At 39.2% G+C, this 17,645-nt stretch overlaps 1 protein-coding gene and 1 long non-coding RNA gene across 2 annotated transcripts in view; one reads left to right on the forward strand and one right to left on the reverse strand.

Moving 5' to 3' along the window:
- Nucleotides 1-17,330, forward strand: part of THSD4 (thrombospondin type 1 domain containing 4) — a 289,380-nt gene extending 272,050 nt beyond the window's left edge. The window contains exons 14-17 of the mRNA XM_082488552.1: nt 8,904-9,077; nt 11,693-11,872; nt 15,506-15,650; nt 17,039-17,330. Of these exons, the coding sequence (XP_082344678.1) occupies nt 8,904-9,077; nt 11,693-11,872; nt 15,506-15,650; nt 17,039-17,181 (642 nt within the window). The 3' untranslated portion in view covers nt 17,182-17,330. The remainder of the gene's footprint in view (nt 1-8,903; nt 9,078-11,692; nt 11,873-15,505; nt 15,651-17,038) is intronic.
- On the reverse strand, nt 2,965-6,919 carry LOC309676089. The gene is made up of 3 exons (XR_014269564.1): nt 6,872-6,919; nt 4,357-4,485; nt 2,965-3,155 (listed from the first exon to the last, which is right to left on the reverse strand). It is a non-coding gene; the product is annotated as an uncharacterized lncRNA (long non-coding RNA).
- Nucleotides 17,331-17,645: the final 315 nt, after the last annotated feature.

The raw sequence follows: 17,645 nt of genomic DNA on the forward strand, positions 1-17,645 counted from the left end.
CACCACATAAAGCACGTAGGTCCCAGTGAAGACCCTAGCATCAATGTTTTCTTCGTTATTCTACATTGAGATTTTGTCCTCTGCAGAATTAAAAGTAGTTTTTTGTAGCTGAAGGTTATGACTGTGGAATGTTATTATGCTTATTTATATGTATTAAATGACACATAAAAGTGAGGCAGGTAATGTGGAAAATGTTGGGAGTTTTTTCTTACCACAACCATTTTAGGGTCAGAGAGCAAAGAATGGATTTTGTTACCTTCTCAGCTTATATAAGTGGACAAATTAATTTCTTCCAAATGCTTGCTACTGTAGTTGGCATTATTCACCATCACTTCTGCCAGCAGCGGGTTTGGAGTTTGACTCTCAAAGAGAATGGAAGGAACAGCTTATTTCAGGAAAAAAGTAGATTTGGGCTAGAATGTGCAGAATCTCCTACCTTATAACTGGGATGTTCAGAGATGTTCAGGGGCAGTGATTCCAGTGGAAGTCAGTGGAATACAGGAGCAGTCAGTAACTTTGCAAATCAGACCTTTGGCCATTAGCTTTGCCATTGTGCCTTTCAAGGGCTGTCTTTTAGGATCAGAAGTGTCTCTCTCTTTGTAGATGTGTGTGTTTCTATTGAAAGACAAGAGGAGAATTCTGGCGCGGAATGGAAATGGGCATTCCCAGGTGTATGGACTTTGCATGTGTATTTTCCCCAAAGAATTCTTTAAAAAGTACTTTAAGCCAAGCCACACTTAGCAATAAGCATAGATCAGCGATGGGCAGCCAGAAAGGGTTCAGATAAGCAGCCAAAAGCTCAAATGCTTAAAGAAAGCTTGTTCAAACCTCTTGAGTCCGCAAAACTGTGGTGGAAATCTCACAAGAACAGACCTTCTTTGTGAGATTTATTACATGCCTACTTCAAGTCCCAGCTGGAAATACCACAGAACAGTCTTTCCCATTGTATTATGACATTTCGGCCATGGCTAGAAATAAGAGGTAAAAGAACTTATCATAACTTTTGAGAACGTTGGAACTTTGAAATGGGTGGGTTCAAGCTTGGTTACAGCCATAAGAGAAGGCCTGGCCTGTACTTTTCTGAACCCATTTTGCAAACATTTCATGTGTACTGTTGCACGTGAGCAAGTAGAGATTTCCAGAGGACTGTCAGAGATCGCTTAGACACATACTTTCTCTTTCACCAAGGGATATGTCAAACTTCCATGTCCGGATTTATGTGATGCACGGGGCATTACAATATAACCTTGGTTAATTAGCGAAACATCAAGAAAAAGCACAGTAACATAAAAATTACACTTGTCTTTTGCTGCCAACAGATGTTCAATTTCAGGATTTGATGACTGATAAATATTTGCACAGAATTTGACAAGGGTATTCTTTAACACAGGGAGAGAAAGAGATGAAAAGTCACATCTGAGTTTTGACAAAAGGACAAGATCTAATTTAGCATTGGTGGAAAGATTTGAGGTTTTCTAATTTTACTGAAACTTTGTAAAATTTTAATTGATGCAGAATCGTGCCAGTTGCCTTCATTTTCATTAATAGTTTCTGTGGTTCTGAATTGGAAGATTATGTAATTAAATTTCCCTAAATGTAACTTCTGCGATACAACCTATATACACTTAAAAGCCTGCAGATTACATACAGAGTTGTGTGTAGGAGTTGTGTCTCCTTCCCAGGGTAGGCTGTGTATGTAGCTTTACTCCATAAATAACACTTGGCTGCCTTCTCAACATGTTCTCCTGCCTTGTTTTCCCACAACATATATTTATTTATTTTATGGCCACCTGTTTTCCCCCATGGTATTGACCTTCTTGGATTCAGTTTCTGCACAGACTGATTCTTCATACATATAACTAATCCTAAGTTATTAAAAAACCCTCTGTGTTCCTAAAACAATAGCTCTTGATTTGAGTTATTTTGATAGACAGGTATCAGAGTCCATTGTATGTATGTTACACACACGCAAAGGTTTTACCTGCAAAGCTTCTGAGTTGTACAGCTGCCATGTGCACACTGGTGGAACATGTGAAGGAAGGAAGGAAAGCAATTCATCCTTAAGAAACAAACCCTTACTTTCTGGAAAGTATACGCTCTGTTACTTCTCTTTGAAGTAGAACTAAACAGCAAATTTTGATATCCCCCAGGCTCATTCGTGACAGAAAGGGAAATTTTTACTCATTTCAATGGGGAAGATTGGGATTAAAAGTCTCTAGCAGCAAAGTGAGACTCATCCTACTTTGTACGCGCCTGTCTTTACATTTCTTGCTCTATCTTGAGTATCAGTAACAGAATTAACTTAAGCTTCATGGCTTTGTCTTCTACATGATCTTTAACCCCTTTTGATGGTAGAGAGTCTGGACAAACTTTTGTGATATTTTTACGTGCTTTTTTAGAAAGATGGCTTCCTGTCTCATAATTCTCTTAAGACGTCATACTGCGTTAAAACGGCAGAATTCCATCAGGCTGCATCCATTAATCAGTAGAGTAAAGCTGGTGAACCTTACTGAACCTAGCAACAAAATTGGATTGATGGGAGCAGATGAGATTCTTGCAAACATTTCACATGACTGATTCTTTGACAGCTCTAATTGCTGGAAAGTTTACTTCTCCTATGGGTCAGAAGCGGGAAACCGCATTCTCTTGATTTACAGCAATGGGAGACTCGCCAGTGTTTCCTTCCAGCTAACTGGAGCATTCCTCTCTTGCATTTTTGTTTATTCCGTGTTGCCATCTCCTCTGTTCATTTGTTTCTCGTTTTATGTTTAGAGCATACTCAGAAAAGAAGCCAAAATACAAACAATTTTTAGATGTTAATGAGATTCTGAGGCCAAAATAAAATCTTGGGAAGAATGAAAAAATGCTGCCTGTAAGGGAACAAAATCAAAACAGATCAAAGACATGCACTAGATTTCACTCTTCATTAGAAGAAGTAACAGCAATGCTTCTGTAATATCTTCCATTAGAGAACTTTAGTATGCTTTGTAAAAGTCAATGCTTTATTCCTCACAATCCTAAAGCATTACCTAACCAGGTCCAAGTGGGTTTGTTGACCAGTCAAATGTGGAACCACCAATGAATGTTGTAGCTCGTGCTCTTCTTTCACTGTTTTTTATTTAAATATGGATAGCTCACATAAAATTTCCTGGATCCTGAAAAAAAAACAAAGGAAAAGAGACCACCATGGAGTTTGTGCAGGCATTTCGTTATTTTTTATTATTTTTGATTATCACAGTTTATTTGTTTCCAGCATAAAATGAAAACAAGATAAAATACTCCTTTTCATTGATTTCATGTTGGAATCACATGGAATGAAAAGGTTTGCATTCTTTATGTATAACTATGTAACTCGCTTCATGATTTGCAATGAAACATTCAACCGGGAGAGTTTTGAAGGAGTCGGCGATATAAGGGTGGCCAAGACCTACAGGGATTTCTGTTTTCTTCTCTAGGGTTGATCTCTTTTTGCCACAATTCAGCTGCTTTAGATGAAAATCAGCATATAAAAGTCTGCATGGCAGAGAGGAGCCTTGCCAGCTAAGGGCCACAGTGTCCCAGTTTGGTCAGGTGGGCAGGCTCATGGGTGGCAGGCAGGGGCAAACAAGGGTCCAAATTATCAGGCAAGGATCACAGTGATGAGGCAGGTCCAAGGTCAAGCTGGGAAATCAATCCACAGCTCAGGTCCGTTGACAGCACCCAGGGTCAAACACAGCCCAGCGATGCTGGGGCAGGTCCATGGTAATGAGGTAGGGTCAAGGTCAAGCTGGGAAGTGAGTCCAAGGGTGAGGGATCTATGAGGGCCATGCCCAGGTTGTGGCTGGGGACGAGCACATCTCTGATAAAGCTCAGGCAGGGACTGATGGACCAGGGGCAAGGTCGAGTGGAGACCCTGGGCCATGGGGAGGGGTGTGGATGGAGGCCCCAGGTGAGGCTGGTCAGGGCCAGTAAGGCAGGTGGGTGCACCCAGGCCCTGAGAAGGCCTTACAGCTCTGAAAGCAAGTGGTAGGTATCGTATGAGCCCAAGTAGTGCAGTCTGTTCCCTAATGTTACTTAGTTCAGAGAGCGTTAGTAATATGTAAGTACCAACAGCGTTACCAACTACACATAGAAAAAGTAACAGTGCGTATGTAGAAGCAATCATGATCCAGCTGAAGTGTCCAAAAATTGTAAGACCGTATTTCAAAACTTTTGTTACCTTGGAAGGCTACCATGGATCTGGTAGACTAAATACAAGGATGGTTTGACGTCTGGTCCAGCACCTCCTATGTGCATAGATGCACTCTCTAAAGGGAAGTAATTTAAATCCAGATATCAGAAAGTGTTTTGGCAATACATAAAGATATTTCTACTTACACACTTAATGCTCCTCCCCCTTCTTTTTTCTTTTTTTTTTTTTTTAAGAAATCAAGGCTCCTCTCAACAAAAGTTTTATGTGCTTTGAAAATCAGCCCTCAATCTTGGAACTGCAGCAGAAGTGAGCTTCTGAAAAACAATTCTTAGTTTATTATTGGGAAAACAAAGGTTACATAATCTTTCTAAAATCCCTTCTGAAAGGGATTTTCTCAGAGTAGGCCAAATGCTGCTAAGGAGTTTCATCGATGTTTTTCAAATCATACATCTTAGGTTTTATTTTTTTGCAGTAGTGTAACATCAGGAGGATGATTCATAAAAAAACTTTACTATCTTGTGGGGAATAATTAAGGTTAGGAAGGTTAAAGCATGGTAGACAAAAATCCTGCACAGATGGGGACGTTTAGCTGGAACTCTATTGGTTGTTATTTAAAAAATTAATTAAGGCTAGCCATGATGCTGGGACTGAGGTCAAAGGACTCTTGAGTTCTGGTAGCTTTTCTGCGGCTCCGGTTGAGGGCAGCGAGTAGGGCCGGCACATTAGTGAAAGGGAACTGGCAGTGTTCAAGGGGTTTTTGCTCTGCCATACCCTGTGGCTGTGACAAAAATCCAGGCTTCCACTTGCAGTTTCCCAAGTTTGCAGGAACCAGCCTTATTTTCCTGGACTGCTGTTGCAGTTGTTTTCTGATAAGTATCGGAGCACTAGATTAGGGTTGGAGGGGGGGGGGGGGGTGTCTTTTTTTTTTTTTTTTAGTTTTAGTTTTTAATGGGAATGGAAAGCTTCTGAAACTGAACTCATCAGGGAAGGACCTCAGGAAAAGGAGAAATAGCAGACTCCTTAAAACTAGGGAGGGTGTTCCACAGACTAAGGTTTCTGAGGAATTTCTGCCAATTAAAACAAGACAGTGAAACGAAATACCTTTAATAATAGGACCAGAACAGAGAAGTTGCAGCTTGTGAAAGTTCCTCATGTCATACAATGTTAGGTTATGGCAGTTACTATGTATTAATGCAACAAATCAGTGGCACAAAATTGAAAGTAGTGGGTGTGTCAGTTGGGAAAACCAAGGGGAGAGGATTCATTATCCGAACACTCCCTACTCCCTGCCTTGGGCTTTGGAAATCACGGCTTTCACATGGAAGATTTTTACTGAGAGGAAGAAAAAAACATGAAGAACCAAATACTTAACGCAGAAACATTCAGGTTTAAGTTTGCTTTGTAAATCCTTTGAGGGTAGTTAATCTGTAGTAAAATCTTTCAGCAGAGGGTGGGACAACCCTATACCTTCCCATTTGGTATTTCCTTTGTTATTTGATATGTAAGCCTAGTTCATGCATAATCATTTAAAACATAAGACTGTGGAGATTTTCTGGTGACTTTATAGACTAAACTTGTTCCCAGCTCTGGTTTGCAAAGCAGAAAGGCAAATTAGATTGTCAAATGAAAATTACTTAGAAATAAGAAAAGTATTTGAAGAGTATAGGCATAGTTCTCTGTGCACAATGTAATTGAACATCCATGCCGAGGATAAAATATGAACGGCCACAAAATTTATTTCTGTACAGTGTGTTTGAAAGGTAGCCATTTTATGGGGCTCAGTTAAACAGTCGGTTTAGCTAGGAGGGGACTGTTGGAAATGGATTGAGTTTAGTTTAGTTTTAGTTTGCATAAACAGGAAAATGTTCATTACTGCCACAATTTATATCATTCTTGTGTTTTCAAGATTTTGCCAGTTTACTTTGACAAGACCTCCTTAGCCACCGAATCTGGTTTGCTGAGGAGGTGAGTATATTTGGCCTATCTGTGTGAAAGTGGAAAATTTTGTTGTGCACCACCACCAAAAAAAGGCTCATTAGGTTACTTATAGGCATCATTTAAGCAAAGCTTAATTATTCAATCTTGCAGATGGAAGAAGAAACCATTCCAAAGCATGTCTTTAAATTCTGAATTTCTAGTTATTCCAAAATTGTATTTTGTTTGTTAAAAAAATGACTAGTAAAAAGTTGAATCACTTTTTTAGTTTTCTAGGGATTCCATTTCAGTAAAGCTTTGCCCTTCTATTTGAACATCTTGTGAAAGAAACCAACTTGCTGACAGGAAAAATGTTTTTCTATACTGCATCTGTGGAATCAATCTGATGACTACATGTTTCACACAAATAACCAGCATTCTTCAGTGCGAGTGAGTAAAGAGCAGTTTGCAGCCAATTGTACATTCAGTCACTGGTCTCTCTTGAGAAGGTGAATGACTGTATTGGTTGATCCTGTTAATAATAGTGGTGCTGTCGGGGCATCTGCTGCTCTGTAGCTGAACTCCTGGATGTGAACCCTTACATTATTAGCAATAGGAGCCACTTTAAGCTAGTGGTCGACTCTGTCTCATCACCAATTCTTTGAATCATTCTTATTTTTATTCAATTAAATTAAAAAAAAAAAAATCCAATACCAAGTTACATTTATTCACAGGGAATGTACTATTTGTTTTGGAAGTAATACACAGTTTCTCCCAACTACTTACATTGTATGTTAAAAATAAAATCGGAAATGTCGGTCAAATGCATCTTTTTCTCCCATATAATACATCCTTATACATGGTTTTCTTTGCATCTGTAATATAATTGTTTGCAATTGTTTAAATTCAGTTATATACATAACTTTCAGTGAGCTGCATAAGGGCGTTTCTTTATTTTAATGGTCCAGACATGAAATGCCAAATGCATTTTTAAAGAAAAAGAAAGAAAGGGAAAATTAAGAAATAATTAAGCAACCTAACACAAGAATTGATTATTTCCCTGGCATGTTTTTGCTTTTTAAATGTCAGTAGTTTGATGCTGCCCAGAACAGTGGAATATCGGAGACTTTCCCGCTGAAGTAGATAAATGTCCAAACTGTAAGGGCATAAATGGAATTTATCCTGTGTGATTTACGGGTGATATGCATACAGAATCACAGAATTTTCAGAGTTGGAAGGGACCTCTAGAGATCATCTAGTCCAACTCCCCTGCTAAAGCAGGATTGCCCAGAGCACATTACTCAGGACTGCATCCAGGCGGGTCTTGAAAATCTCCAGAGAAGGGGACTCCACACCCTCCCTGGGCAGCCTGTGCCAGTGCTCTGTCACCCTCACCGTAAAGAAGTGTTTCCGTGTATTTGAAGGGAACTTCCTGTGTTCTAACTTGTGCCCATTGCCCCTCGTCCTGTCACTTGGAACCATTGAAAAGAGCCTGGCTCCATCCTCCTTCAACCCACCCTTGAGATACTTGTACGCCATAATAAGGTCTCCCCTCAGCCTTCTCTTCTCCAGGCTAAAGAGTCCCAGCTCTCTCAGCCTTTCCTCATAAGGGAGATGCTCCAATCCTTCAATCATCTTAGTTGCCCTACGCTGGACTCGCTCCAGCAGTTCCCTGTCCCTCTTGAACCGGGGAGCCCAAAACTGGACAGAGTATTCCAGTTGTGGCCTCACCAGTGCAGAGTAGAGGGGGAGAATGACCTCCCTCGACCTACTGGCCACACTCTTCCCTATGCAGCCCAGGATTCCATTGGCCTTTTTGGCAACAAGGGCACATTGCTGGGCCATGCATAATTTACTGTCTACCACGACCCCCAGATCCTTCTCCTCCGAGCTACTTCCCAGCTGGTCCACCCCTAACCTGTACTGGTGCCTAGCATTCTTCCTCCCCAGGTGCAGGACCTTGCACTTGCAAGGTCTCCAAATATGTGCCATAAGGATCTGCGTATCACTATTTATTAAGAGCTTTCCGAATTTAGCAGTGAAAAGTTGAGAATGGTGAATGTTAGTTACTGGGAAGTCATATTATTAGAAAGCAACATTGAATTTACATAAACTTCTACGGCCACCTCTTCTGCTAAAACTAATTAACAACTTACAATTGAAACAGGTTGGGCAAGAATTAGTGGTAGTTACAGTTATTTGCTGAGGATTTACTTGAATCTTTTGAAACCACTTGTCAAAAATTCTATATATTTCTACTTTATTGTGGTCTCATACTCTGTCAGCTCGTTACATGGAAAAATTCCAGGACGCACTATGCAGTCATTTTACTCCCAATGCCACAGCCCTCAGGGTCCCCTACCCTCACCTGCCTGACAGCTTGAATGGTCGGAGGAGAAACTCATAGAACAATTCACAGGCCGAAATATGACTGCTGCCTGAAAAGCTGCTTATTGAAATTATCCCTCGTCAGATCTATTAATTGGTATGCAAAAAGATGAATAAAATGAAAACTGAAATAATTTACACACAGGAAGAAGGAAGGAAAAGTAAGAAAGCTAATAAAAAGCTATAAGAAATAGTTTTCTTTCTTCCCTAATCCTTCAATTTCTTTCATTTGTGTCTGCAAAGGACAGGTACTGCTAGTAGTGTATTCAAAAGTATGAAACTGTAAGATGATTTGCTACAGCTGAATTACAAGTAAAACTAATGGACTTTGCATAATTTCATTTACTTTTTGTGATTGTTGCTTCTCCTCATTTCATTGTGCAGTCTGGAGGACAGGACCAGTGAACATGTTCTGTCTTTTGCTCCCCAGTGTTCTGCAGAATGCGGTGACGGCATCCGTACGCGTTCAGTGGTTTGTATGACAAACCACGTCAGCAGTTTGCCTCTGGAAGGCTGTGGCAATAACAGACCCTCTGAAACGACCCCCTGTAATAACGGGCCCTGTGCTGGTAAAGTGGAGTGGTTTGCTGGGAGCTGGACACAGGTGAGCTCTATATCTAACATATGTATTTGTTTCCTGATGGTATTTTAATTCAAAAAAATGTATTTTTGTGCAATGAAGATGCGTGCCGTAAGGTATTTCTACATGTCTGTGGAATATTTGGATGGTTTTTTTCTGTATTTTGCTGAGTTGACGCTCAATACTTTTCAGCACCTGCTGGTTTTTTTCCTTTGATGAAAATAAGATTTTGATCTTCTTTTCCACTGTACCTTCATTCATCTACCGACCCAATGTATTTATAAAATGAAAGATAACAGAAAGCTGCTTTGTGTAGTCAGATGAACCCTAAAGGAACAGATTTGCACCTTTTAAAGTAGAGCCTTTGTGATCATGCGTACCTGCGGGGAGAGGGATAAATATCTGGGAATGTCCAAAAGATAAATAAGAGAAAAAAACATGGCTAAGCCCTAAAGTTAGCTTCCGTATTGTTGTGCTGAAATTCATAATAGGTGAAAAGAACAAAATTTGGTTTGTGGCCTGTGTCCTGATGCTCTTTCCTCATGGAAAATTCTTCCCTTGAACTGCATCTCATTCGTCGTTCTAAATAAACATTTCTGCTGTGAAGAACAAGGGCATTTCAGAAGCTGTCAGCTGGTGCCCAGACATCTATGTCCCTTTGTGTAGGCTCCCATACAGCCTGGAGAGCCTTTCCGACTGCTGGTACCAGCGCTTCATCGAGTTGTGAGGGAAAAGTCTCTTGGCTGTGCTGTTAGCTCACTGCATGTCAGATTCCAAGATCCTTCCAGGTGATACTGACTTGGAAACTAAACTGGTGCAGCTGAGATGGAGGTTACAGGGCTACTGCTACGCTAATGCTTTCAAGTGTAAGTGATAATTATTTGTATTGTAGAAGAGTAATAACAAATTCAGATTTAAAACACACTTAGCTGCAGCACTAATAATAGATAAGATCTGGGCCTTGTTACTTACACCACTCCATGCAGGTGAATAGAACCTTGTACCATTCTTGCTGCCAGAGAGAAGCGTTCAATAAGGTCATCCTAACCCTCCCCATTCTCTTCTGAATAGGAAAGTTTTCATCCTTTACAATTTCCTGTTCTTTTAACCTAATTTGCTTGCTTTCTTTGCATGGGATTGAATTGTTTGCTGCATACCAAGGGTACAAAGTCTTTGCTGTACGTTATCTGAAAGAAGTGTCTGACAACATCTATTCTATCGGCCAAACCCAAAATGAAAGCAGCCAGTCAGTAGACCAGAGCAGGAGGTGAATGACTGTCCGTGTTCTGCTCCGCTAGAGATAGGGCTGAGCGCTAAGATATCGTCTTTTGGAGGAACCATTAAAAGAGAGCAGTGAGGGAGATGTTCAGTGTTAAAGAAAGCGCAGTTACGCTATTTCCTGTAGAATTTTTCATCTCAAGGTTCTTCATTCAGCTCAAGGGTTTTGTGGGTATCTGGTAAAGGGATCATAAATTCCACCCAAAATATAAACAAAATCCCTGCTTTTAATAACATTTGATTGGTTTAGGCTAGAAAAAGCCTTTGAAAATCATAGGCCTTTATGCAATGTAGAAACCAATATGTTGCTGGAATAATCTTCTAAAAACCTTTTTACAAGTGCCAGGAACAGTATTGTGTGTGTATTTAACCTTTAAATGGGCAGTAAGAGTCCATGTGAGTCAAATTTGCTTTTCAGAACTGGAACCAGCACTGCATCACATAGATACTTGCAAACATGAAAAGAACACCCTGGCAGATCAAGGCATTTTCTAAAAACCACACAGAATGTAGGGATTTGTAAAGCTGCAAAACTGTGCTCTAACCTTATAACCCTACAGCGCAGTGCATACAATCCTGCTTCAGCAAGAAGCAGTAACTCTGTTTATGGAGAAAGTAAGTTATGCTTCTCTTTTTATTAGAAAAATAAATACCAACTTCTTTTTGTAGCTACAGGTAAAATTACACTTTAAAATTTCTCCAAACGCACACTTACAGTCATGTGCTGTCTTCTTGACAAAAATAATTAGAAATATGTTTGAGTCTGTGGTACAATGTGGAATAAAAAATCACAGAAGTACAGTTTTAACTGCTGTAACCATTTTTAAGATTAAAAATTAAATAGGTAATTCCTGACACTTACCGTCAGTAGTCTGTAGTCATTACTATTACTGTTCTTGTCCTGGTTCCTAACTAGTACTGCTGGCTACTATGTTAGTACTACATACAAATAATAATAATAATAATAACCCAAGTCTTATCTAGACTATTCTGGTTCTGAGAGATAAAAACCCTACCACAGGAACTTAAGCAATACTTTACCCTTTCCCTTTCTCTTCAAGTCAGATGTGTTGCTGTGATGGAAGGAACGAATAGTTAAGTTCATTTTACTGAGGAAAGAACAGATGAAAGTAAGGAAACGGATTTTAGATGTTAGTGTCTAGGTATGTGTCCAAGAATAGGGAATAAGCAAAACTTTACAAATTCTCCTGTTTGAGAATATTAATTTAAAATGCAAGTATATGTGTGTGCATTTTATTTCAGAATCAAATAAAGTGGAGAAACATGTTACTTTGGAAACAAATTGAAGGACGTAAGTAGGATAAAAATTCCACCACTTTTTTTTTTGTTCTTTGATACAGTGCTCTACTGAATGTGGCAGTGGAACTCAACAGAGAGAAGTGATTTGTGTTAGGAAAACTGAAGGTAATTTTGATGTTTTGAATCCCTACGAATGTTCCTATTTGGAGAAACCTCCCAGCCAGCAATCCTGCTACCTCAAACCCTGTGGATCTAAGTGGTTTCATACAGAATGGAGCACAGTAAGTCTATCATGCTTTTCTAGATGTAGTTTTGTTTGATACATCTTTTTCCATGTATACTGAAAGGGAACACCATTTGGATAAAACTGTTGATCGTGAACTTGATATGGTCTTGCACAGAATGATACTAAAAAGAAAGCATATGCTTTAGTACCCAGTGGAGCTTAGGAAAGTTAGGAAGTATCTTGACCAGACACTGCATAGTTGTCTTTTCATCACTGATCTCTTCTTCCAAGAGTCCTCCTGGTTTATAAAGTTGGTTTGCCCCTTAATGAGACTATGTAGTGCGCTAAGAAGTTCTTTTCAGGTCTCTACTTTCATTAAAATTAAGGAGCATTTAATAAAGAACAAGCGATGTATTCGGTTTTTAAAGTCAGTTTTACCATAATATTTTACTGCAAATTCTTCACTGTAATACTTAGAACTTTACTGAGAGAAAACTTACTGTAAAGCTCCATGTATCTTCAGTTTCTCCTGGAAGTGGACCGGCTACATTCACCAGTGCCACAAAATGCTTTGGCTTCATCTGTCTTTCCATCATTTCCTATACCTGACAAAGCTACCTGGATTTTTACAAAAATCAACATTTTTCTCCTAAAGGAAAATCAGAAAGTCCACTGTTGTCTTAGAATGAAAAATGGTGTGAAAACTACTTAGATGACATAATTTCTAATGCAGTAACTTACACCCTTCCATGAGCATTAAATCAAATTCAGAATGACAGCTCTGAAATGTGGAAGCACCTCATATGCCTTCAGTTTGAGCTGCTTTAGTCAGGAACCTTTGGAAATACCTCATCCACATTACACGAGAGAGAGAAAATATTTTGGTTTTCCCTTTCACTAAATGCTCAATTATTTGACCGGCCTACTGGAAAGCAGAAAAGAAGGTAGAATGGTTTTAACAAAGTAAATCAGCTGAAGGGAATCCTGATGTTTCTTCCTTAATTGCAGGTATAGATGTTTATTTGAAGACAACATCCAAGTTAGCTGCATAATAAAGCCATCTAGATCCAAGTATGTTCTGTGATGTTGCTGGAAATTCTTTGGATTCTTTACTGAGCTGTTAGTTTAGGTTAAATAACTTTCCATTAGCAAAGCCATTTTCAAATGTGAACCTGCAGGTGTGTAGCCACAAGAGATACAGCCGTCTGCATCCACTGAACGCAGCAGATAGATTCCTTCTGAAAGTGAAAATATATGCTCTCTTTGGCAGCCACAGAAGAAACAAGGTGCTAAGACTCAGAATCTGATAGGTATTTAGAGATCCCTACTTCCCAAGAAATGGTGTCTAAATATCCTTAAAGGTATAAACCTTTGTGACCACCTTCACTGTAGGAACAAACATGTATGCTAGCTGAGATTTTACAAGATCATATTCTAAGTGTTTTTCAGTTCTCCTTCTGATACTATTACTGACAGGGTATTGTGGTATTTCTTACTGTTAGACCCGAAGAGAAAGGATTATGGGGTTAGCTGACCCAGCAGAATAGGTGGTTCAAAGCCCCTGTACTAGGTTTTGAAAATCTCCAGTTCATACCTTCAACAGACTTTTTATATGACCTAGGATAAATGGCGTGGCCTCTCAGCTGTGGAGATTAAGTGGCTGGCTAACACAGAGTGGTGGGGTTTGTGTGTGGCGTCTTATATGTAACATTTAAATTCTGTCTTGTTTCCATTTTAAGTGCTTAAGATCCCTACAAACCTGAACTGAAGTTCTTATTGTAGGATGTGGGATAATTACAATATTCTATACAGGCATGTAACAAGAGTAATTATATAAAAAAGCAAAAGTGTTCTATTACTGTCGCCACAGGGCTATGTCTTTTATAAAGTGGGGAAAGGTTGTACCTAAAGATGAAAGAACAATTTAAGACTATATTACTGAGAATACTTAGTTTGCTACAATATCTGCTTCTTTTTTTTTTGATAGTGATAAGTTAGTTGTGCAATGTTAGGAAAAGAAATAATTATGCCAAAAAGTCAGAAAGAAAACATGCTTACTAGTTTGGGGCTATTAAGGTTTTAATCATTATAAATGACCCAGGTTTAATTAAGTTTGTGAGCATTTAGGTCAAACAGGACAGCAAGCCAAATCTCAAAGACCACACTCAGGCAAAATTCTTGAAGTCAACAAGGGATTTGCTTCAGTATGGGCAGAAATGTGTAATAATTGGCTTTAAAAATACCACGACAAGCAAGTACAAAAATCTCTGGCTTCATAACAGACTTTGAAGGAGCACAGAAGTATTTTCTTTAGAAATTCAAAGAAACCTATTATGCTTAGTAAAATTGTTGTGCTGCAAGAAGTGAAAAACAATTGAGGCTAGGAAAAAGGCAATTAAAATTATTCCCGATTGTATATAAATGGAGGCAAAAGGGCAGTGGAGGGCAGTGCAGTCAAGTAATAAAGTTTGGTGCATGAAGTTCTTAAAGTAAGAAATGTGAACGCTGTGGAAAGAGTAGATTTGGACAGGCCGAATCAATGGGCTGAGGCCAATGGTATGAGGTTCAACAAGGCCAAGTGCTGGATCCTACGCTTGGGTCACAACAACCCCATGCAGCGCTAGAGGCTTGGGGAAGAGCGGCTGGAAAGCTGTCTGGTGGAAAAGGGTCTGGGGGTGTTGGTGGAACACCAGCTGAATACAAGCCAGCGGTGTGCCCAGGTGGCCAAGAAGGCCAACAGCATCCTGGCCTGAATCAGGAATAGTGTGGCCAGCAGGACTATAGAGTAGTGATCATCCCCTTGTAGTCGGCACTGGTGGGACCTCACCTCAAATACTGAGGTCAGTTTTGGCCCCTCTCTACAAGAAAGACATTGAGGCGCTGGAGCGTGTCCAGAGAAGGGCAACGGAGCTGTTGAGGGGTCTGGAGCACAAGTCTTATGGGGAGCAGCTGAGGGCACTGGGGTTGTTCATCCTGGAGAAAAGGAGGCTGAGGGGAGACCTTATCGCTCTCTACAACTACCTGAAAGGAGGTGGTAGCAAGTTGGGGGTCGGTCTCTTCCCCCAAGTAGCAAGCAATATGACAAGAGGAAACAGCCTCAAGTTGCACCAGGGGAGGTTTAGGATGGATGTTAGGAAAAATTTCTTCCCTGAAAGTGTTTTCAAGCATTGGAACAGGCTGCCCAGGGAAGTGGTTGAGTCGCTATCCCTGGAGCTATTTAAAAGATTTGTAGAGGTGGTGCCGAAGGACATTGTTTAGTGGCGGTTTTAGGTAATGTTAGGTTAATGATTGGACTCAATGATCTTAAAGGTCTTCTCCAACCTAAATGATTTTATGATTCTGTGGTTTGGGAGACAAGTAAAAATAGGCAGAGAAGAACAAGACTAGAGAAGCAAGAAGCTAACTAACAAATTCAGAAAGGGAAATATTCTAGCACGCTTTCAGTTGCACAGTGTCTACCACGTTTACTTGTCCAGTTGTTGCCCCTGTGGTCAAAAATGTTTTTGAACCTTTAACAAAATTGCACCTATGTTATTGATTTTACAGTTAGAAAACAAAAAGCAACAGAAGTGGTGAAGTTGATAAAAGCTACAGTGATACCTGGGTCTGGCTTCAAGGTTCCCATTTTTTTCTTTCTGTATTTGCACATCTCATATGGTCTTCATGAACTTCAGCTTTTGCGTTTCAGTGTTCCAAATCCTGTGAAGGAGGATTTCGAGTTCGAGAGGTACGATGTCTATCGGATGATATGACAGCCAGTGCTCAGTGTGATCCACAGCTTAAACCTGAAGAAAAAGAACCATGTAACACGCAAGATTGTATCCCTGAAATAGGTAAGGAAGCTTCTGTTTTAACTATGGAACTCCATCTAGTGGAGAAAATATTTCATAATCTTACAGAAGTTTTAGAGTTTATTTTCTTTATCAAGTTCAGGGGTTTACTTTTACGCAAAATACAGCTTTTTTTTCTATGGTGCAGAAGTAGGTTTTCATTTCTGATTAAAAATGTTTTCCTTGTAACATGTAAGAACCTGGCTTACTTTTAAAGTTGCTGAGAATGTGAGAAATCTGCTTCTGTGAAAATGGTACATATAAGGTGTTTTTCTGCAGCCTCCTTGCATTCTCAAAGGTTTCTTTTGGCAGAGCCTTATCGTGTACGATATACTGTATTTGGTAACAGGTTGTCTAAGAACCAATAACATTAAACTAAGACATTAAGGGCAATGAAGCAATTTTCTTTTACATATAGTAAATATGCACATCATTTGGCATTGGAATTGCTCATTCGTCTCATACAGATTTGATCTTACTAGTAATGAAAATGACAAAAGAAAGGAAGATGCAGATATTTGAAAACAGTTTCAACTTAACGTTCTACAACAATATTCAGTGGAGAATTATTCTTCAACATAATTTAACTATATAAAAACTGGTATCCCAATATTATTAAAAAAATTCATTGTATTTGTGTTGTTATTTCTTTATTTAAAACAGGTTTGTAAAGAATCGCTCATTTTTATATCTGCTATTAGTGTGTTGTCACTCAGTCTTTTTCTTAATACCTCAGTTGCTGTGATCACATACATAACCATAGGAAAATCTCAGTTGCCAGTTCAAAAGTATTTATAACCCTGTTGGTTGTAAAGGAAAACTTCAAAATGTGAAGAGACCACATCCTAACAGCTTAGAAAAATGGGGAAAGTTTAGAACACTCTCTTTTTTCATCTAGTTATTTTAAACCATTTTATAATACTTGTAAGGAGGGAGATGTTTTCCTATTTTCAAGTATTTAGATTTGTCAGTACTTGAAAATAACATTTGCAGGCTCTGGTGCCATCTGTGCACTGCCGCAAGAGATTAGTACCTGTGAATCTAAAAAAGAAGTGGACAGGTACCTAAGTGAAGAATAGTAAAGACTTTCCTATCATCTTTATTCAAGACAAATTTTGTGTTTAAAAAAACAGCAACAAAACCCCCTCAAAATCCCACAACATTATAAATGGGGATAGGTACATTTCTTCCACGGTTTCATCTATCTTTATATTAAATGTAGAAAATCTTGAGTAATCTAAGTTATTTGCATAGGTAGCCTATTGTAACCTGACAATGAACATTTAAATACAGGTCCAAGGGATTTTACATGGTAGAAAGAAAGGTGGTTGGTTATTTGTTGCTCTGATACTGTTTTCTCCAGTTTCTTCTCTCTTCCTGTTTCTCCACAGATGAGAACTGCAAAGATAAGTACTACAATTGCAATGTGGTGGTTCAGGCCCGGCTCTGTGTCTACACCTATTACAAAACAGCCTGCTGCGCATCCTGTACTCGTGTGGCAAACAGACAACCAGGGTTTCTAGGACGCAGATAACAAATACTCTTCTACTCAAAGCGGCAATGTCAGTCTTTGGATGGAGCTTGAACGGTGTTACTGTTTTGACTACAGGAGGTTTTAGCTTCTTAGAGATTTTTTTTTTTATATTGCTGAGTACATCAAGACCATGGTTAAATCTTACACCCTTTCAGTTACAGTTACTGGGCAGTTATCTTTTAAAAAATGTTTGTTGTAAAACCATGATCTTTCTAAAGCATTAATTTTTAATGATACTATTCCTTGCACCTGCTCATCAGATAATTATTTAAAGTACATACCAGTCTTATTACTGTGAAATTAGTGAAAACTAAATCAATCACAGGCAATTACTGGAGATATTTGACCAGTATGGATGCAGCTGCTGCATTATTTTCTGAGTGCTTACTCTTTCTTGGTATTTTGGACTGCCTTAAATCAGACAACTAAATCAATGAAACATGCACATGAGGAAAAAATACTTC

This window comes from Vanellus vanellus, assembly GCF_965231255.1.
Source record: "Vanellus vanellus genome assembly, chromosome: 11".
Taxonomy (NCBI): domain Eukaryota; kingdom Metazoa; phylum Chordata; class Aves; order Charadriiformes; family Charadriidae; genus Vanellus; species Vanellus vanellus.